This window comes from Cherax quadricarinatus, chromosome 27, assembly GCF_038502225.1.
Source record: "Cherax quadricarinatus isolate ZL_2023a chromosome 27, ASM3850222v1, whole genome shotgun sequence".
In the NCBI taxonomy this organism is placed as follows: Eukaryota; Metazoa; Arthropoda; class Malacostraca; order Decapoda; family Parastacidae; genus Cherax; species Cherax quadricarinatus.
In genome coordinates, this window is record NC_091318.1 from 29,342,293 (window position 1) to 29,364,747 (window position 22,455).

Sequence of the window (22,455 nt, forward strand, 5' to 3'; positions counted from 1 at the left end):
TCTCAGTGCAACAACAGCTGGAGAATATCCTTCCTTTTCTGAGACCAAACCTAATTACATGCTATTTACCAGGCACTGTATGCCCCCTGTGGGTTTAGTGCTTCTTTATAAATATAATTAAGCTTATTACCAATTTTACAATGAAACATAAGTGAACCGTATTTAGATGAGGGTAAAGAGGTTTTTGTGGCATTTATGGATTTGGAAAAGGCACATGACAGGGTGGCTACAGGAGCAATGTGGCAGATGTTGCAAATGTTTGAAATAGGAGGTAGATTATTGAAAGCAGTGAAAAGTTTTTACTAGGATAGTGAGGCTTAGGTTAGAGTATGGAGGAGAGAGGGAGATAATTTCCCAGTAAAAGTAGGCCTTAAACAAGGTTGTTCAATATATTCATAGATGGGGTGTTGGCAAGAGGTGTGGGGTTAAAAAATAAAGAATCTAATATAAAGTGGGAGTTGTCACAGTTGCTATTTGCTGATGACACTGTGCTCTTGGGAGATACTGAAGAGAAGTTGCAGAGGTTTTAAGGTATGTAAAAGAAGAAAATTAAAAGTGAATATAATAAAGAGTAAAGTGATAAGGATAAAAAAATTAGGTAATGAAAGATAGGATATCAGATTGTAGGGAGAGAGTAAGGAGGAGGTGAATGTGTTCAGATATATAGAAGTGGATGTGTCAGCAGATGGGTCTATGAAAGATGAGGTGGATCATAGAACAAGGGAGAAAAGGTGGGTGGTGTACTGAGGAGTCTGGAGAGAAAGAACTTTGTCCATGAAAGTAAGGAGAGGAATGTATGAGAGTATAATTATACCAATGCTCTTATATGGGTGCGAAGTATGGGTGGTGAATGCTGCAACAAGGAGAATGTTGGAGGCAGTGGAGATGTCATGTCTGAGGGCAATGTGTGGTGTGAATATAATGCAGAGAATTCGTAGTTTGGAAATTAGGAGGTGCAGGAATACTAAAACTATTATCCAGAGGGCTAAGGAGGGGTTGTTGAGGTGGTTCAGATATGTAGAGAGAATGGAACAAAATAGAATGACTTCAAGTGTATAAATCTGTAGTGCAGGGATGGTGGGGTAGAGGTCAGCCTAAGAAGGTTGGAGGGAGGGGGTAAAGGAGGTTTTGTGCGTGAGGGGCTTGGACTTCAGCAAGCATACGTGAGTGTGTTAGGAGCGAATGGAGACATATAGTTTTTAGGATTTGATGTGCTGTTGGAGTGTGAGCAGGGTAATATTTATGAAGGGATTAATGGGAAACAGGCAGTCAGATCTTGAGTCCTGGAGATGGGAAGTACAGTGCCTGCACTTTGAAGGAGGGGTGTTAATATTGCAGTTTTATGACCAGTGTAAGTGCACCTCTGGCAAGACAGTGATGGAGTGAATGATGGTGAAAGTTTTTCTTTTTCGGGCCACCTTACCTTGGTGGGAAATGGCCGATGTGTTAATAAAAATTAAAAAAAAAAATAATTACCAATTTTGCTTATATTGATGCCTGTTCTTTCCAGTATATTATCAAAATGCTCTAATCTGTAGATTATTATTAATACAATCATAACCAAGCACTAAACCCATAAGGGTCATACAGCGCTGTTCTAATCTCTCGAATGTGATTTAATGTGACTATGCTTTCCCTTGCTTCTCCTCTCCTATGCTGTAACCCACTTCTTCACCAGAGCTAACTTTTTGACTTTCCTGTTTTCTGTCACTCATAACTTAATAAATAGTTCAGGATTTACTGAAGCAAAATAATGTTTCTTTTCAAAATTATGGACTACATAATTAAACTGTTGCTACTACAATAATGTAATTTTCATCTGAGACATTTCATATCCTTCTTTCCTCTCTTGTTTCCTCCAAGGGAAGTTCCTTAATGCCATTGAGGGACTCTTGATCTAAGGAATTGAATCTGATCTCTTCCTTGGATCAAACCTGATTGCTTTGTATATCCCTGGGCATTGTATGATCCTTGTGGGTTTAAGATTTACACCCATGAATGTAATAATATCTATCTGTCTGCTGATGTTCCTTCTACAATCTCTCACCTCTGCTGTGTAAACTTTGATCAAACCTGATTTTATTTTTGACAGCACATGAGCTTAACATGTTTTGTGGCAGATGTTGCAAGTATATGGAATAGGTGGTAAGTTACTAAATGCTGTAAAGAGCTTTTATGAGGATAGTGAGGCTCAGGTTAGGGTGTGTAGAAAAGAGGGAGAATACTTCCCGGTAAAAGTAGGTCTTAGACAGGGATGTGTAATGTCACCATGGTTGTTTAATATATTTATAGATGGGGTTGTAAAAGAAGTAAATGCTAGGGTGTTCGGGAGAGGGGTGGGATTAAATTATGGGGAATCAAATTCAAAATGGGAATTGACACAGTTACTTTTTGCTGATGATACTGTGCTTATGGGAGATTCTAAAGAAAAATTGCAAATGTTAGTGGATGAGTTTGAGAATGTGTGTAAAGGTAGAAAGTTGAAAGTGAACATAGAAAAGAGTAAGGTGATGAGGGTATCAAATGATTTAGATAAAGAAAAATTGGATATCAAATTGGGGAGGAGGAGTATGGAAGAAGTGAATGTTTTCAGATACTTGGGAGTTGACGTGTCGGCGGATGGATTTATGAAGGATGAGGTTAATCATAGAATTGATGAGGGAAAAAAGGTGAGTGGTGCGTTGAGGTATATGTGGAGTCAAAAAACGTTATCTATGGAGGCAAAGAAGGGAATGTATGAAAGTATAGTAGTACCAACACTCTTATATGGATGTGAAGCTTGGGTGGTAAATGCAGCAGCGAGGAGACGGTTGGAGGCAGTGGAGATGTCCTGTCTAAGGGCAATGTGTGGTGTAAATATTATGCAGAAAATTCGGAGTGTGGAAATTAGGAGAAGGTGTGGAGTTAATAAAAGCATTAGTCAGAGGGCAGAAGAGGGGTTGTTGAGGTGGTTTGGTCATTTAGAGAGAATGGATCAAAGTAGAATGACATGGAAAGCATATAAATCTATAGGGGAAGGAAAGAGGGGTAGGGGTCGTCCTCGAAAGGGTTGGAAAGAGGGGGTAAAGGAGGTTTTGTGGGTGAGGGGCTTGGACTTCCAGCAAGCGTGCATGAGCGTGTTAGATAGGAGTGAATGGAGACGAATGATACTTGGGACCTGACGATCTGTTGGAGTGTGAGCAGGGTAATATTTAGTGAAGGGATTCAGGGAAACCGGTTATTTTCATATAGTCGGACTTGAGTCCTGGAAATGGGAAGTACAATGCCTGCACTTTAAAGGAGGGGTTTGGGATATTGGCAGTTTGGAGGGATATGTTGTGTATCTCTATACGTATATGCTTCTAAACTGTTATATTCTGAGCACCTCTGCAAAAGCAGTGATAATGTGTGAGTGTGGTGAAAGTGTTGAATGATGATGAAAGTATTTTCTTTTTGGGGATTTTCTTTCTTTTTTTTGGGTCACCCTGCCTCGGTGGGAGACGACCGACTTGTTGAAAAAAAAAAAAAATAAGATAAGGTGAGTGGTGCATTGCAGTATCTGTGGAGACAAAAAATGTTATCCATGGATGCAAAGAAAGGAATGTACATGTACATGAGTATAGTGGTACCAACATTCTTAAATTGGTTTGAAGCATGGGTTGTGAATGCTGCAGCAAGGAAGAGGCTGGAGGCAGTGGAAATGTCATGTCTAAGGGCAATGTGTGGTGTAAATATTATGCAGAGAATTCGTAATGTGGAAATTAGGAGGTATGGAGTTACAAAGCAGAGGGCTGAAGAGGACTTATTGAGGTGGCTTGGTCATTTAGAGAGGATGGAACAAAACAAAATGACTTGGAGGGTGTATAAATCTGGAGAGGTAGAGTTCGTCCTCAAAATGGTTGGAGGGGGTAAAGGAGGTTTTGTGGGCGAGGGGCTTGGACTTCCAGCAAGCATGCATGAGCACGTTAGGAGTGAAAGAAGACAAATGGTTTTTGGGACCTCATCTCGATGAGGGTCCTTGATGCTGGTGAGGAGCTCGATGCAAGGAACTGGACCTGCCTCTGCTTCCTTGGATCCAATCTGACTGCCTTCCATTTCCCTGGTGCTGTATGACCCTCTATGAGTTTAGCACTTTACCCTAAATGTAATAACTATGTCATTAACCCTTCAAGGTGGGTGCATCAATGCTGGTGAGGGGGTCCTAGATCAAGGAAATTCAAGCTGCTCTCCCTTTAAATGTAAGTTATTATCATGGAAGGAATAAATGTGATAGCACCTTTAGACAGTACAGTACATACTACACAAGTGATTTTGTGAATACGTATAACATACAGTGCTCTAGGAGTGAGAGCTGTATGACCCCGGTGATTCAGAGCTTAGTTTTGATTATAATAATAATCTAGGGGTGGATAGCAACTGGGTATGATTCAAGGAACTGAAAGATAAATTCAGTTCCATGGATTAAGAACCCTTCCCCTTCATCAAGAAACTTCCTGTTGAAGGGACACATGGTATGAATTATTATTTTTTTTTTTTTTTTTTTTTTTTTCAACAAGTCGGCCGGCTCCCACCGAGGCAGGGTGACCCAAAAAAGAAAGAAAATCCCCAAAAAGAAAATACTTTCATCATCATTCAACACTTTCACCACACTCGCACATTATCACTGTTTTTGCAGAGGTGCTCAGAATACAACAGTCTAGAAGCATAAACATATAAAGATACACAACATATCCCTCCAAACTGCCAATATCCCAAACCCCTCCTTTAAAGTGCAGGCATTGTACTTCCCATTTCCAGGACTCAAGTCCGACTATATGAAAATAACCGGTTTCCCTGAATCCCTTCACTAAATATTACCCTGCTCACACTCCAACAGATCGTCAGGTCCCAAGTACCATTCGTCTCCATTCACTCCTATCTAACACGCTCACGCACGCTTGCTGGAAGTCCAAGCCCCTTACCCACAAAACCTCCTTTACCCCCTCTCTCCAACCCTTTCGAGGACGACCCCTACCCCGCCTTCCTTCCCCTATAGATTTATATGCTTTCCATGTCATTCTACTGTGATCCATTCTCTCTAAATGACCAAACCACCTCAACAACCCCTCTTCTGCCCTCTGACTAATACTTTTATTAACTCCACACCTTCTCCTAATTTCCACACTCCGAATTTTCTGCATAATATTTACACCACACATTGCCCTTAAACAGGACATCTCCGCTGCCTCCAACCGTCTCCTCGCTGCTGCATTTACCACCCAAGCTTCACACCCATATAAGAGTGTTGGTACTACTATACTTTCATACATTCCCTTCTTTGCCTCCATAGATAACGTTTTTTGACTCCACATATACCTCAACGCACCACTCACCTTTTTTCCCTCATCAATTCTATGATTAACCTCATCCTTCATAAATCCATCCGCCGACACGTCAACTCCCAAGTATCTGAAAACATTCACTTCTTCCATACTCCTCCTCCCCAATTTGATATCCAATTTTTCTTTATCTAAATCATTTGACACCCTCATCACCTTACTCTTTTCTATGTTCACTTTCAACTTTCTACCTTTACACACATTCCCAAACTCATCCACTAACCTTTGCAATTTTTCTTTAGAATCTCCCATAAGCACAGTATCATCAGCAAAAAGTAACTGTGTCAATTCCCATTTTGAATTTGATTCCCCATAATTTAATCCCACCCCTCTCCCAAACACCCTAGCATTTACTTCCTTTACAACCCCATCTATAAATATATTAAACAACCATGGTGACATTACACATCCCTGTCTAAGACCTACTTTTACCGGGAAGTAGTCTCCCTCTCTTCTACACACCCTAACCTGAGCCTCACTATCCTCATAAAAACTCTTTACAGCATTTAATAACTTACCACCTATTCCATATACTTGCAACATCTGCCACATTGCTCCTCTATCCACTCTATCATATGCCTTTTCTAAATCCATAAATGCAATAAAAACTTCCCTATCTTTATCTAAATACTGTTCACATATATGCTTCAATGTAAACACCTGATCTACACATCCCCTACCCACTCTAAAACCTCCTTGCTCATCCGCAATCCTACATTCTGTCTTACCTCTAATTCTTTCAATTATAACCCTACCGTACACTTTTCCTGGTATACTCAGTAAGCTTATTCCTCTATAATTTTTACAGTCTCTTTTGTCCCCTTTCCCTTTATATAAAGGGACTATACATGCTCTCTGCCAATCCCTAGGTACCTTCCCCTCTTTCATACATTTATTAAACAAAAGTACCAACCACTCCAACACTATATCCCCCCCTGCTTTTAACATTTCTGTCATGATCCCATCAGTTCCAGCTGCTTTACCCCCTTTCATTTTACGTAATGCCTCGCGTACCTCCCCCACACTTACATTCTGCTCTTCTTCACTCCTAAAAGATGGTATACCTCCCTGACCAGTGCATGAAATTACTGCCTCTGTTTCTTCCTTAACATTTAAAAGTTCCTCAAAATATTCTCGCCATCTACCCAATACCTCCATCTCCCCATCTACTAACTCCCCTACTCTGTTTTTAACTGACAAATCCATATTTTCCCTAGGCTTTCTTAACTTGTTTAACTCACTCCAAAATTTTTTCTTATTTTCATTAAAATTTCTTGACAGTGCCTCTCCCACTCTATCATCTGCTCTCCTTTTGCACTCTCTCACCACTCTCTTTACCTTTCTTTTACTCTCCATATACTCTGCTCTTCTTATAACACTTCTGCTTTGTAAAAACCTCTCATAAGCTACCTTTTTCTCTTTTATCACACCCTTTACTTCATCATTCCACCAATCACTCCTCTTTCCTCCTGCCCTCACCCTCCTATAACCACAAACTTCTGCCCCACATTCTAATACTGCATTTTTAAAACTATTCCAACCCTCTTCAACCCCCCCACTACTCATCTTTGCACTAGCCCACCTTTCTGCCAATAGTCGCTTATATCTCACCCGAACTTCCTCCTCCCTTAGTTTATACACTTTCACCTCCCTCTTACTTGTTGTTGCCACCTTCCTCTTTTCCCATCTACCTCTTACTCTAACTGTAGCTACAACTAAATAATGATCCGATATATCAGTTGCCCCTCTATAAACATGTACATCCTGGAGCCTACCCATCAACCTTTTATCCACCAATACATAATCTAATAAACTACTTTCATTACGTGCTACATCATACCTTGTATATTTATTTATCCTCTTTTTCATAAAATATGTATTACTTATTACCAAATTTCTTTCTACACATAGCTCAATTAAAGGCTCCCCATTTACATTTACCCCTGGCACCCCAAATTTACCTACTACTACCTCCATAACATTTTTACCCACTTTAGCATTAAAATCCCCAACCACCATTACTCTCACACTTGATTCAAAACTCCCCACGCATTCACTCAACATTTCCCAAAATCTCTCTCTCTCCTCTACACTTCTCTCTTCTCCAGGTGCATACACGCTTATTATAACCCACTTTTCACATCCAATCTTTATTTTACTCCACATAATCCTTGAATTAATACATTTATAGTCCCTCTTTTCCTGCCATAGCTTATCCTTCAACATTATTGCTACTCCTTCTTTAGCTCTAACTCTATTTGAAACCCCTGACCTAATCCCATTTATTCCTCTCCACTGAAACTCTCCCACCCCCTTCAGCTTTGTTTCACTTAAAGCCAGGACATCCAGCTTCTTCTCATTCATAACATCCACAATCATCTCTTTCTTATCATCTGCACAACATCCACGCACATTCAGACTTCCCACTTTGACAATTTTCTTCTTCTTATTCTTTTTAGTAATCTTTACAGGAAAAGGGGTTACTAGCCCATTGTTCCCGGCATTTTAGTTGACTTTTACAACACGCATGGCTTACGGAGGAAAGATTCTTATTCCACTTCCCCATGGATATAAAAGGAAAATTAATAAGACCAAGAACTATTAAGATAAAATCAAAGAAAACTCAGATGAGTGTGTATAAATAAATGTGTACATGTATGTGTAGTGTGACCTAAGTGTAAGTAGAAGTAGCAAGATATGCCTGTAATCTTGCATATTTATGAGACAGACAAAAGACATCAGCAATCCTACCATCATGTAAAACAATCACAGGCTTCGTTTTACACTCACTTGGCAGGACGGTAGTACCTCCCTGGGTGGTTGCTGTCTACCAACCTACTACCAATTATTATTATAACAAAAAAGAAGCGCTAAGCCACAAGGGCTATACAGCGCTGCAACACATGGTATGAAGGAATTCATAAGGAGACAAGAAAAAAAAAAAGATAAAATATAATGAGTAATGTATACTGTATCTTAGCCTCTCAAGGAGGTCTTCTTCAGGTCTAAATATACAGTACTTTTCTTATTTTCTGTCATCTACAAAGTCTAAAATTCTATGAGGTTACCATAATGCTGCTGAAACATTCTATATCCATTATTATTATAATCAAAAAGAAGCGCTAAACCACAAGGGCTATTCTATATCCAAATAACTGAAATTCTTTCCTGTTTTTTCATCAACCTGATTTCCTCCCATTTTCTGAGTGATATATGACCCTTGCAGATTAATGTTTCTCTCTTTTAATTATGCAGGTATTAGTAATTTTTAATAATATTAATTATATTAATAATTTTTAGACTCAGTCTTTAGCTTTTTTTTTTACAAGCTCACTCTTCAGCCTGGCAGGTGTTCCTGGGGTACTTTAACGTACAATTCCTAACATATGTAATGACACACTTTAAATATGATTGGGCGGCTGGGAATTCGCGAATGTTCGAAGCCCGCAAAAGTGGAAAACGCAAATGTTGAAGACCTGTAGTGGGCTGTCTCTAGGTATTTCAATGCTGTGGCAGAGGCTGGACCTTGAGGGTGGCAGCATCCTTGAGGCCAAGTGTGAGGGCGTGATTCAAGTTACTATAGTTGCTGCAGGGAAACTTGCTCCTCAAAGCATCCACCAGGGCCAGCTGCAACTCCAGCTGCTCCAGCACAGGTTGAGAATCACCATCTAGACGGAGACTTCTCATGCTGTGGTACACCACCTGCCGAATGAAAAAACACTTGGTTAAAGAAACTTGGTTGATTAACGGAGTTCAAAATCTATCAACTACACTAGGGTTACTAAGGCTGCATGTAACCTCTTCACTACCAGAAAATACTTTAATCCCTAAAATAGGAATTAAAGTAAACTCTCAGCATAAATTCACTGAGGGAAATACACCTCTTGCTGCATATACCCTGTGAAACCTGGTGCATATGTGTATACTAGTACATACAATGGAACTTCGGTTTTTGTCATTAATTCGTTGAAGAAAGTCTGACAAAAACCGAATTTGACAAAAACTGAAGCAATATTTCCCATAAGAAATAATGTAAATCCAATTAATCCATTCCAGACACCCAAAACTATTAACAAAAAAATACATTTTATAGAGAATAACTGTAGATTTACATACTGAAAACAATGAGAATATACAGTGGACCCCCGCCTTACGATCAGCTTCCAATGCGACCAATTATGTAAGTGTATTTACGTAAGTGCTTTTGTACGTGTATTTTTGGGGGTCTGAAACTGACTAATCAAATTCACAATATTCCTTATGGGAACAAATTCGTTCGGTAACGGCACCTGAACATACTTCTGGAATGAAATTATATCGTAAGGCGGGGGTCCACTGCATAAAGGACTAATGAAATGTATAAATGAACATTTAACATCACTTTTTACCTTTATTGAAGACTCTTGTTGGCATATGGAAGATGCGAGGAGGGAAGAGGGAGGAGGAGAGGTTATTGGTATCAAGTCCCTATCCGGGGTTACTTCCCTTTGTCATTTACTGGCACTGGACCCCTGTTGCAGTTAGAGAGTAACTGCTTCTTTAACACAGTTAAGATACGAATAGATATCTTCCTCGAGGTGCCAGGCCGAGGTTTGGCAGATGGTAACTCGACACCACCAGCCTTGAAATGCTGCACCCAGTTCCTCACTGAATGCTCACACACACCAACATTTTCCACTATTTCTTTCATCTGGTGCCCAGCTTTGTGAAGCCCTATGATTTTGAGCTATAGTTTCAGGTGTTAAAGACTTCCTTTTACCCATAATCAAACATGTATAGCCCCAAAACCAAAGGGAACACCGGACAAAAGATGGGGTGGATGAAACAACAGTGCAAAACTTCCTCTCACCACAGCAGCCACACGAGCAATGAGAAGTCACTGTGAAGTGTGGCAGCAGACTGTGACATCATGCTAATGGCTGCTACCCACCAGAATGCACTGACGAAAAAAGACCCCCTTGTATGGTAGGCCTTTCATTTTTGTCACGGCATTATGACAAGGCGCTCACCTGGCATAATGCTGTGGCGAGCACTATATATATATATAATATATATATATATATATATATATATATATATATATATATATATATATATATATATATATATATATATATATATATATATATATATATATATCTCTTTTTTTTTCTTTTAATGCACCGGCTGTATCTCACTGAGGCAGGGTGGCCCAAAAAGAAAAACAAAAGTTTCTCTTTTTAAATTTAGTAATTTATACAGAAGGGGTTACTAGCCCCTTGCTCCTGGCATTTTAGTCGCCTCTTACAACACGCATGGCTTACGGAGGAAGAATTCTGTTCCACTTCCCCATGGAAGTAAGAGGAAATAAACAAGAACAAGACCTAGAAAAAATAGAAGAAAACCCAGAGGGGTGTATATATATGCCTGTACATGTATGTGTAGTGTGACCTAAGTGTAAGTACAAGTAGCAAGATGCACCTGAAATCTTGCATGTGTATGAGACAATAAAAAGACATCAGCAATCCTACCATCATGTAAAACAATTACAGGCTTTCGTTTTACACTCACTTGGCAGGACGGTAGTACCTCCCCGGGTGGTTCCTGTCTACCAACCTACTTAAGGAACTGGGAAAAAGACTCATCAGGGTAACTAGGGATCCCAGGGCAGCTAGTTTTCTGTTCCAGCGGCTCAGTGCGGCTGTTCAAAGGGGTAATGCCTGCTGTATTTTGGGCACACGCCCCAGCTCTGAGGAGCTGGATGAGATTTTCGCCTTATAATCGGTGATACACACGTAACAACATGTACCGTATATGCCACCTTTATATCAACAATGTATCTCTTAAATCTTCTGCATCATATTATGTAATAAAATATTCCTATTGGTAAAAAAAAAATACGAAAAGATGGGGTGGTAGGGGAAGTGGAATATTCAAACGGCTTCAGGAAGAAATCCAAATATTCTTCCTTGAAGCCTTTTTATCCAATATATATATATATATATATATATATATATACACATATATATATATATACATATATATATACATTATATATATACATTATATATATACATATACATTTATATATATATATATATATTTTTTTTTTTCAACAAGTCGGTCGTCTCCCACCGAGGCAGGGTGACCCAAAAAAAAAGAAAGAAAATCCCCAAAAAGAAAATACTTTCATCATCATTCAACACTTTCACCACACTCACACATTATCACTGCTTTTGCAGAGGTGCTCAGAATACAACAGTTTAGAAGCATATACGTATAGAGATACACAACATATCCCTCCAAACTGCCAATATCCCAAACCCCTCCTTTAAAGTGCAGGCATTGTACTTCCCATTTCCAGGACTCAAGTCCGACTATAAGAAAATAACCGGTTTCCCTGAATTCCTTCACTAAATATTACCCTGCTCACACTCCAACAGATCGTCAGGTCCCAAGTATCATTCGTCTCCATTCACTCCTATCTAACACGCTCATGCACGCTTGCTGGAAGTCCAAGCCCCTCGCCCACAAAACCTTTACTCCCTCTTTCCAACCCTTTCGAGGACGACCCCTACCCCTCTTTCCTTCCCCTATAGATTTAAGATAAGATAAGATAAGATTTCGTTCGGATTTTTAACCCCGGAGGGTTAGCCACCCAGGATAACCCAAGAAAGTCAGTGCGTCATCGAGGACTGTCTAACTTATTTCCATTGGGGTCCTTAATCTTGTCCCCCAGGATGCGACCCACACCAGTCGACTAACACCCAGGTACCTATTTGCTGCTAGGTGAACAGGACAATAGGTGTAAGGAAACGTGTCGGAATTTCCACCCGCCGGGAATCGAACCCGGGCCCTCCGTGTGTGAAGCGGGAGTTTTAGCCACCAGGCTAAACCTGGCTCAACCCCTCTTCTGCCCTCTGACTAATGCTTTTATTAACTCCACACCTTCTCCTAATTTCCACACTCGAATTTTCTGCATAATATTTACACCACACATTGCCCTTAGACAGGACATCTCCACTGCCTCCAACCGTCTCCTCCCTGCTGCATTTACCACCCAAGCTTCACATCCATATAAGAGTGTTGGTACTACTATACTTTCATACATTCCCTTCTTTGCCTCCATAGATATCGTTTTTTGACTCCACATATACCTCAACGCACCACTCACCTTTTTTCCCTCATCAATTCTATGATTAACCTCATCCTTCATAAATCCATCCGCCGACACGTCAACTCCCAAGTATCTGAAAACATTCACTTCTTCCATACTCCTCCTCCCCAATTTGATATCCAATTTTTCTTTATCTAAATCATTTGATACCCTCATCACCTTACTCTTTTCTATGTTCACTTTCAACTTTCTACCTTTACACACATTCTCAAACTCATCCACTAACCTTTGCAATTTTTCTTTAGAATCTCCCATAAGCACAGTATCATCAGCAAAAAGTAACTGTGTCAATTCCCATTTTGAATTTGATTCCCCATAATTTAATCCCACCCCTCTCCCGAACACCCTAGCATTTACTTCTTTTACAACCCCATCTATAAATATATTAAACAACCAAGGTGACATTACACATCCCTGTCTAAGACCTACTTTTACCGGGAAGTATTCTCCCTCTCTTCTACACACCCTAACCTGAGCCTCACTATCCTCATAAAAGCTCTTTACAGCATTTAGTAACTTACCACCTATTCCATAAACTTGCAACATCTGCCACATTGCTCCTCTATCCACTCTATCATATGCCTTTTCTAAATCCATAAATGAAATAAAAACTTCCCTACCTTTATCTAAATACTGTTCACATATATGCTTCAATGTAAACACTTGATCTACACATCCCCTACCCACTCTGAAGCCTCCTTGCTCGTCCGCAATTCTACATTCTGTCTTACCTCTAATTCTTTCAATTATAACTCTACCGTATACTTTTCCTGGTATATTCAGTAAACTTATTCCTCTATAATTTTTACAATCTCTTTTGTCCCCTTTCCCTTTATATAAAGGGACTATGCATGCTCTCCGCCAATCCCTAGGTACCTTCCCCTCTTTCATACATTTATTAAACAAAAGTACCAACCACTCCAACACTATATCCTTCCCTGCTTTTAACATTTCTGTCATGATCCCATCAGTTCCAGCTGCTTTACCCCCTTTCATTCTACGTAATGCCTCACGTACCTTCCCTACACTTACATTCTGCTCTTCTTTACTCCTAAAAGATGGTATACCTCCCTGGCCAGTGCATGAAATTACCGCCTCCCTTTCTTCCTCAACATTTAAAAGTTCCTCAAAATATTCTCGCCATCTACCTAATACCTCCCTCTCCCCATCTACTAACTCCCCTACTCTGTTTTTAACTGACAAATCCATACTTTCCCTAGGCTTTCTTAACTTGTTTAACTCACTCCAAAATTTTTTCTTATTTTCATTAAAATTTCTTGACAGTGCCTCTCCCACTCTTTCATCTGCTCTCCTTTTGCACTCTCTCACCACTCTCTTCACCTTTCTTTTACTCTCCATATACTCTGCTCTTCTTATAACACTTCTGCTTTGTAAAAACCTTTCGTAAGCTACCTTTTTCTCTTTTATCACACCCTTTACTTCATCATTCCACCAATCACTCCTCTTTCCTCCTACCCCCACCCTCCTATAACCACAAACTTCTGCCCCACATTCTAATACTGCATTTTTAAAACTATTCCAACCCTCTTCAACCCCCCCCCCCCCACTACTCATCTTTGCACTAGCCCACCTTTCTGCCAATAGTCGCTTATATCTCGCCCGAACTTCCTCCTCCCTTAGTTTATACACTTTCACCTCCCTCTTACTTGTTGTTGCCACCTTCCTCTTTTCCCATCTACCTCTTATTCTAACTGTAGCTACAACTAAATAATGGTCTGATATATCAGTTGCCCCTCTATAAACATGTACATCCTGGAGCCTACCCGTCAACCTTTTATCCACCAATACATAATCTAACAAACTACTTTCATTACGTGCTACATCATACCTTGTATATTTATTTATCCTTTTTCATAAAATATGTATTACTTATTACCAAATTTCTTTCTACACATAGCTCAATTAAAGGCTCCCCATTTACATTTACCCCTGGCACCCCAAATTTACCTACTACTCCCTCCATAACATTTTTACCCACTTTAGCATTGAAATCCCCAACCACCATTACTCTCACACTTGATTCAAAACTCCCCACGCATTCACTCAACATATATATTATATATATTATATATGTTGTATTCTGAGCACCTCTGCAAAAGCAGTGATAATGTGTGAGTGTGGTGAAAGTGTTGAATGATGATGAAAGTATTTTCTTTTTGGGGATTTTCTTTCTTTTTTGGGTCACCCTGCCTCGGTGGGAGACGACCGACTTGTTGAAAAAAAAATATATATATATATAATATATATAAATATATATATAATATAAATATATATGTATAATATAAATATATATATGTATAATATAAATATATATATGTATAATATAAATATATATATATATAATATAAATATATATATAATATAAATATATATATATATAATATATATATATATATTCAGAATCCAACCAACAGTTGATTTTGCTAGGCTCAAATTTTCGGTGATCTGTCTGATACTCAAATTAGCATGTTTTCTAGTAGTTACACTACTTGCACACTTCCTAAGTGTAACATCCATCATGAATTTCAGCAGTAATCATGAAATGAAGGGGAGAATTTGGCGATACCACATACACTCACAGAGCACGCTTGCAGGAATAGCCTTACAGAACATCAGCTATTGTATTATTATTATTATAATAAAAAAGAAGCGCTAAGCCACAAGGGCTATACAGCGTTCAGCTATTGTAGCACTGACAAGATTCGCAGGGAAGACCACAGATGGATGGTTGCTAGAAGTCAGTAGCAAACTGTTATGAAAAGAACCCAAATTACATTAATTAAGCCGGAAACTAAGACATTACTGTGAGATAATCACAAAATTTATTTGTCCCAATTAATTTGCATACTACTGTATATATAAGACTGTTCTGCAAAACGTTGCTGCAAGTCACTGAATTCCTAAATTGGCGCTGCATCTTAACATCAAGGTGTCTTTCCAGTCATCACCACAAGTAGGATAGAATACGCAACTGGAGAGATTAAACAAAAAAAACTCATTATTGCAGAAATTTAACCTTGTTACAGTACTACCTACTAAGAATTTCCTGTCAATGTGTCTGTAGAAAGTTGCGTCGGCGCCGTGGAGGACGAGGATGCCAGCAGAGACACAGTCAGGGCAGGAGGGGGCGCTGCTGAAGCAGGAAGACGGAGCAAAGTTCCAGCGGGACGTCACTTCCTGCACCAGGTGAGGCTTGTTCATCAAGAAGTGGTTGAGAGCGTCTTGATCGTGTCGTGGTAATGGATAAAAGCTGCCCTCCCTTAGGATGGCACTGCCCAGGCCGCCACCAGGCAGCTGTCGCAGCCGCGTCAGGTTAGCAATTATGACGCCTGTATTAAGTCCTGCACGGCCCGCGTACGGCCGTTTGGGATTATCCAGGATGTACTGTGGTTCAGGAGCAAGAGACACTACTTGACCAGTCTTCATCGATCTTAACAAAGACCACACTTCTTCAGCGGGACCCAGAAATACCACATCAGTGTCAAAATATACAACTGAGTCTTCATGAGGCAGAGCCTCAGCCAGAAACTGTTTAGCCCACACACACGGTCTCCAGTGCTCCTTTATTCCCGGATACTTGTCTGGAAACCAAACTTTTTCATGTTGCAACTCAAGTCGTTGTCTGTGTCTCTCTGGGAAAGTGTGTGTGAGTTTTACCACTTCGTTGAACGTGCTTACAGTGTCTGTCATGACAATGATGCGCCATTTGTCAGACTTACTGAAGTAGAGAAGCGTCTTGAGCATTAAGTCGAGCTGCTCCAGCTGCCTCGTCCAAGACTCCCGCAGAAGCAGTGATCCCTGGCCAGTGGCTGCGTCTTGTGCAGGATTATTACTGCTGCTGTTGTGGGCCTTGCACACCACCACCACAGCAGGAGCCTCAACAGAGGGACTCCCACTCACCAATAGTCGAGGCTCGATATAAGACTTCTTCCCTCTTGCACTTTGTTTGTTGTGGAGAGATGTACACAGAATCAGGTTGAGTACCCACACATGAGTGATGATGGCCAGTGTTATGGTAGCCACACGCACACGACCAGTCATGGTGTACATACATCTACACAATATAACATCAATAGTCTTGTTTAGCATCAGCACCGACTTTATCACAAGTGCTGCTGGTGTTACAAAAAAAATGGTCCGTGCGCGTACCAAATGTGTCATTCAGATATTTAAATATTAGTCACTCGTTGTCTGAATTTAAATGCGCGTTCAAAAATCTTCGGTGATCATTAAATAATAATAACAATAACAATGATGAACCAAAAAACATCTCAGGTAATGAACAAAAGAATTCTTATAGTTTTGACTTCTCACACATAAGTTGCTTTGTATCTCTCTTGACAGATTTTCTTCTCGTATTCTGCAAGCATTATATTTAAGTCTTTTTTAGGTTTGTTTAAGGGCACGCGTTAGCTTCATAATTGTTTTCACGTAAATATTTTTTTTATAAGGAAAGAAAGCTTGCCACGTCTGAGGAGCTGCGAGACATTCACAGCAGTCAAGTCAACTTGTATATTTGCACATATTTCCTCCACTGATAATAGTTGGTCAGCTTTTATATTCACAAATATCTTTCCTCCAATCCTGTCATTCTCATTCCTCAATATTTTTATTACTCGTAATCACACACACATATACATACATACATATACATACATATATATATATATATATATATATATATATATATATATATATATATATATATATATATATATATATATATATATATATATATATATATATATATATGGTTTAGAAAGACACGTAAGCAAACACTATAACATATTTATTAGAAAACGTTTCGGTCCTGGGACCTTGATCACTTCTAACATACAGAGGTAGAAAGACATTATATATATAGGCGGAGAGTGAGATGTGACGCACGTGACCTGAGGAATGTCTTTCTACCTCTGTATGTTAGAAGTGATCAAGGTCCCAGGACCGAAACGTTTTCTAATAAATATGTTATAGTGTTTGCTTACGTGTCTTTCTAAACCAACTTATCGGTATTTATTACCAAGGTTTATACCATATATATATATATATATATATATATATATATATATATATATATATATATATATATATATATATATATATATATATATATATATATATATATATTATTTTTATTTTTTATTAACACACTGGCCGATTCCCACCAAGGCAGGGTGGCCCGAAAAAGAAAAACTTTCACCATCATTCACTCCATCACTGTCTTGCCAGAAGGGTGCTTTACACTTCAGTTTTTAAACTGCAACATTAACACCCCTCCTTCAGAGTGCAGGCACTGTACTTCCCATCTCCAGGACTCAAGTCCGGCCTGCCGGTTTCCCCGAATCCCTTCATAAATGTTACTTTGCTCACACTCCAACAGCACGTCAAGTAATAAAAACCATTTGTCTCCATTCACTCCTATCAAACACGCTCACGCATGCCTGCTGGAAGTCCAAGCCCCTCGCTCACAAAACCTCCTTTACCCCTCCAACCTTTCCTAGGCCGACCCCTACCCCGCCTTCCTTCCACTACAGACTGATACACTCTTGAAGTCATTCTGTTTCGCTCCATTCTCTCTACATGTCCGAACCACCTCAACAACCCTTCCTCAGCCCTCTGGACAACAGTTTTGGTAATCCCGCACCTCCTCCAAACTACGATTTATATATATATATATATATATATATATATATATATATATATATATATATATAACGACTAATAGATAGATATACGTAGCAAGTACACATAAATATAGAAACAAGAAAAAACAGGAACACTGTAGCTGGGTTACTGACCTCAAACAAGGCAAGTCTAATTCACACAAAATTATTTCCACTTAAGTATTTTTCCAACCCATCTTTAAGGCTACCTAAAAAATCTGCTTCATTGACTTCTTGGCAATTTTTCCCACTATCTTCAAGATTTTATATTTTGCCGCAAAAGTGTATAGTTTATTGTGCATTCCATCTTTATTCTATATTATAAAAAAAATTACGTAAAATGCTGGTGTCTTATTTTTACAATAAAGATACTTTGGCATATCACATTGGTTATTATACTTTCTGTCTTTATATTCCTCAATAAATGGACAGTCAAATATATAGTGTTCCAGGAAGTTATCATACGGGTAATCACATACACTGTGTATGTGGCAAACTGGTATGAACCTTGGTAATTAATACCAACAAATTGGTTTAAAAAGACAAGTGAGCAAACACTAAGAGATGTTTATTAGAAAACGTTTCGATCGTAGGACCTTGATAACTTCTAACAGATTTTTTAATGTGTTAGAAGTGATCAAGGTCCCAGGACCGAAACGTTTTCTAATATATATGTCCTAGTGTTTGGTCAGGTGTGTTTTTAAACCACATGGCAAACTGCCAAAAGTACTTGTAGCCAATTTTAAGCCTGGCTACTATAACATCCTTCAGTCTCTCTTACCACTGCTCTTTATTCTTGACACTGACAGACTAAAGTTATATTCAGCTTCATCATCCAAAATACTTTGGCTAATTTATCAGTTTTATCTTTGACTTTTACCAAAGTTGTGATGTACTATATCAGTTTTAAATCTGAATTTATATTTGAACAAAAATTGTAATAAACACTAGCCAAAAGTAGAAAGTAGGGCTCTTGATCCTAAGAACTGGAACAAATCTCCCTTTTCTCTATGACTCTTAACACTCATAGCGCTTCCCCATGAATATAATAATGATCTTATTGTCTTTTTTATTTCTCAAAATGCGTTAGTTTGAGCCTGAATTTATATACTTACAAATTCAGCACAGGTGTGCCAGTAAGGCTATATTATGGAAGGATGATCGTGGAGGGAAGATGCGTGAGACAGTCCTTGTGTGAGGGCCAAGTTGATGTTTGTGTAGTTGCTGCACGGGAAGTAAGGTGTCCACGAGTCTTTGTGACTCAGCTGTAAGGTGACATTGTTTAGCAACACACTCGGGTTCTCGTCCAGCTTAAGCCACTTCACAGCATTATACATAGTCTGCAAGCATGCATAAAGAACACTTTTTAAAAATAAGACATCATGGGAACTCGAATCTGCATCAGCCAGGTGTGCCGCTCCAAGCATCACTTAACACAATGACACACTGACACTTATTCCTGTCATTTATTTATGACAAGAGCTTCACTATATTAAGTTCCTCGATCAAATCTCTTACTGTTTCCTGTAAACTTATCGATGCTATTTTCCGTATTATAAGTTAGGTAAAGTTAACTAAGGTTAAGTTAGACTAGACTTGGTTACATATAAACACATAAAAAACATAGATTCAGCCACAAATAAGCAATGAGATTAAAAAAAAAATAATCAGAAAATATTCACATTTGTATGATTATTACTAAATTATCAGTCTAACTCTAATATCATCCTGCTGCCTTCCACTTGTTCTGTCTAGATGTACAAGTTTATATGTGGCTGATTCTTATCTAATTTGCTCAACTTTGCTACTGGGCATTTTCAGCAGGTTAGTACCTATTTGATGCAGTAAAATGAAAACTTATTTTACACTGAAAGGAATGCTAAAATCTAGATTATTGCTTGAGAAACCATGTGTATTTTCTGTGAAGAATCTTCAAAACTTACTTTGTGCGTTACACAAATAACCCGAACATAGAAGAGAGGAGCTTACGACGACATTTCGGTCCGACTTGGACCATTTACAAAGTCACACTTACGAAAAGGAGAGCAGGATGGGTATAACCATGCCACGGGTGGGGATAGAACCCGCGATCAGAGTCTCAAAACTCCAGACCGTCGCGTTAGCTAACGCGACGGTCTGCAGTTTTGAGACCTTTTGATCGCGGGTTCTGTCCCCACCCGTGGTATGGTTTGTTTGCAATCGTGTCATTACGATTTCGTGAGTCAGGATGGATATATATAGGCAGGAAGTGGTAGTAGTGGAGGTGGAAGGAAGTAGAAGTGGAGAGGTAGTAAGAGTAGGAGGGGCCAGTCAAATACTAAGAAAGAGGAGCACTGCAAGGGAGCTGGTGCCCACAGAGGGTAAGAGCAAGAACACCGAGGGGGGGGAAACAAATAAATAAAGAAGGAACAAATACACAGGGGAGACAACCCAAAGGAGAAAGAGGAAAGGGGAAGAGGGAGAAGAAAAAAAAAGGAGGAATCAGGTTAGGTCACGAGTGTTCTGAAGTTTGGAGCATTCTACAATGTAGTGGAAGAGGAAGGCATCTACAGGACGAAATGCGTTCTTATATAAATGTCAGAATTTTTTTTTATGGTGAAACGTTGAAAATTATATTATCTTCGTGCATGCTACTGTATAGTTTTGTAACTTGTATTTGCGAGTTAAACTTTTCATAAATTACAAGCAAAATTGAGTTTTGGAAAAGCTATGGACATATTACGCCTTATATTTACATAAAGTACAATCACCCACAGAAGAGATGCGTTCGGTAGAGAGTAGAACAAATTACATTTTTTTTTATAACATAAAAACAAGTTGTATATTCTAATTACCAGGAATTTCCTCTCCACATTTCTATAAAAAGACATGTCGGCGCCGTGGAGGACGAGGATGCCAGCAGAGACACAGTCAGGGCAGGAGGGGGCGCTGCTGAAGCAGGAAGACGGAGCAAAGTTCCAGCGGGACGTAACTTCCTGCACCAGGTGAGGCTTGTTCATCAAGAAGTGGTTGAGAGCGTCTTGATCGTGTCGTGGTAATGGATAAAAGCTGCCCTCCCTTAGGATGGCACTGCCCAGGCCGCCACCAGGCAGCTGTCGCAGCCGCGTCAGGTTAGCAATTATGACGCCTGTATTAAGTCCTGCACGGCCCGCGTACGGCCGTTTGGGATTGTCCAGGATGTACTGTGGTTCAGGAGCAAGAGACACTGCTTGACCAGTCTTCATCGATCTTAACAAAGACCACACTTCTTCAGCGGGACCCAGAAATACCACATCAGTGTCAAAATATACAACTGAGTCTTCATGAGGCAGAGCCTCAGCCAGAAACTGTTTAGCCCACACACACGGTCTCCAGTGCTCCTTTATTCCCGGATACTTGTCTGGAAACCAAACTTTTTCATGTTGCAACTCAAGTCGTTGTCTGTGTCTCTCTGGGAAAGTGTGTGTGAGTTTTATCACTTTGTTGAACGTGCTTACAGTGTCTGTCATGACAATGATGCGCCATTTGTCAGACTTACTGAAGTAGAGAAGCGTCTTAAGCATAGAGTTGAGCTGCTCCAACTGCCTCGTCCAAGATTCCCGCAGAAGATCCACGTACTTCTCAATGTCCTTCACGGTGGTGGCATTATTAACCAAACTTTGGTGGCTCCCGTTATTTAAAGCAGCTTCGCACACTACTACCACCATCGGTGCTTGTATAGAAGGACTACCAGTTACCGGTGATTCCTTTGTATTTTGAGGTATATTCTCCACCGGTGTCATCTTGTAAAAATAATGAGGTACAACTATGAGGAAATTTAGTAAACACAAGGAAGCGACTACAACCAAGGAACAGGCAACGGGGCTCGCAAAATTTCCCATCGTCCTGGAGACTAGAATTGTTAGGAATCTGTGGTTGATATCTAGGTTCTAAGGTACACCTTCCCAGGTACATATCCTGTTCGCTGTTACATAGATCACAGGCGCATAATTTCTTAAAATCTCTACATATTCTGAAAATATAATTTATAAATTGTCTTTGCCGAGAATCATTTGTTTTTCACCACTCAGACAAGAGATCAACATCTCACACTTGCACATAGTAAGACTAAGAACAATTTCACGCCACTATGGTAAAACGCAGGTCCAAATTGAGCGCTATTACCAATATTACAAGAGGTAACGTGTTTTCCTTCACTAGAGCCTCACATAGGATGGTTGAACGTAAGGTGTTACCCCAGCTGCAAGCGCTCAGATAGTGCTGCTAGGATGAAGTCACT

At 39.6% G+C, this 22,455-nt stretch overlaps 1 protein-coding gene across 2 annotated transcripts; it reads right to left on the reverse strand.

Moving 5' to 3' along the window:
* Positions 1 to 8,712: 8,712 nt before the first annotated feature.
* Positions 8,713 to 22,207, reverse strand: LOC128691166 (glucoside xylosyltransferase 1-like). 2 transcript variants are annotated; one of them, XM_070089202.1, is made up of 3 exons: positions 21,032 to 22,207; positions 19,313 to 19,537; positions 8,921 to 9,059 (listed from the first exon to the last, which is right to left on the reverse strand). In XM_070089202.1, the coding sequence occupies exons 1-2, from the start codon at positions 22,055 to 22,057 to the stop codon at positions 19,340 to 19,342; spliced, it is 1,224 nt and encodes a 407-aa protein (XP_069945303.1). In that variant the 5' UTR covers positions 22,058 to 22,207; the 3' UTR covers positions 8,921 to 9,059; positions 19,313 to 19,339. The 2 variants fall into 2 exon arrangements, with proteins under 2 accessions (XP_053635988.2, XP_069945303.1); XM_053780013.2 differs by lacking the exons at positions 19,313 to 19,537; positions 21,032 to 22,207 and adding an exon at positions 15,571 to 16,838 and having other exon boundaries at positions 8,713 to 9,059.
* Positions 22,208 to 22,455: the final 248 nt, after the last annotated feature.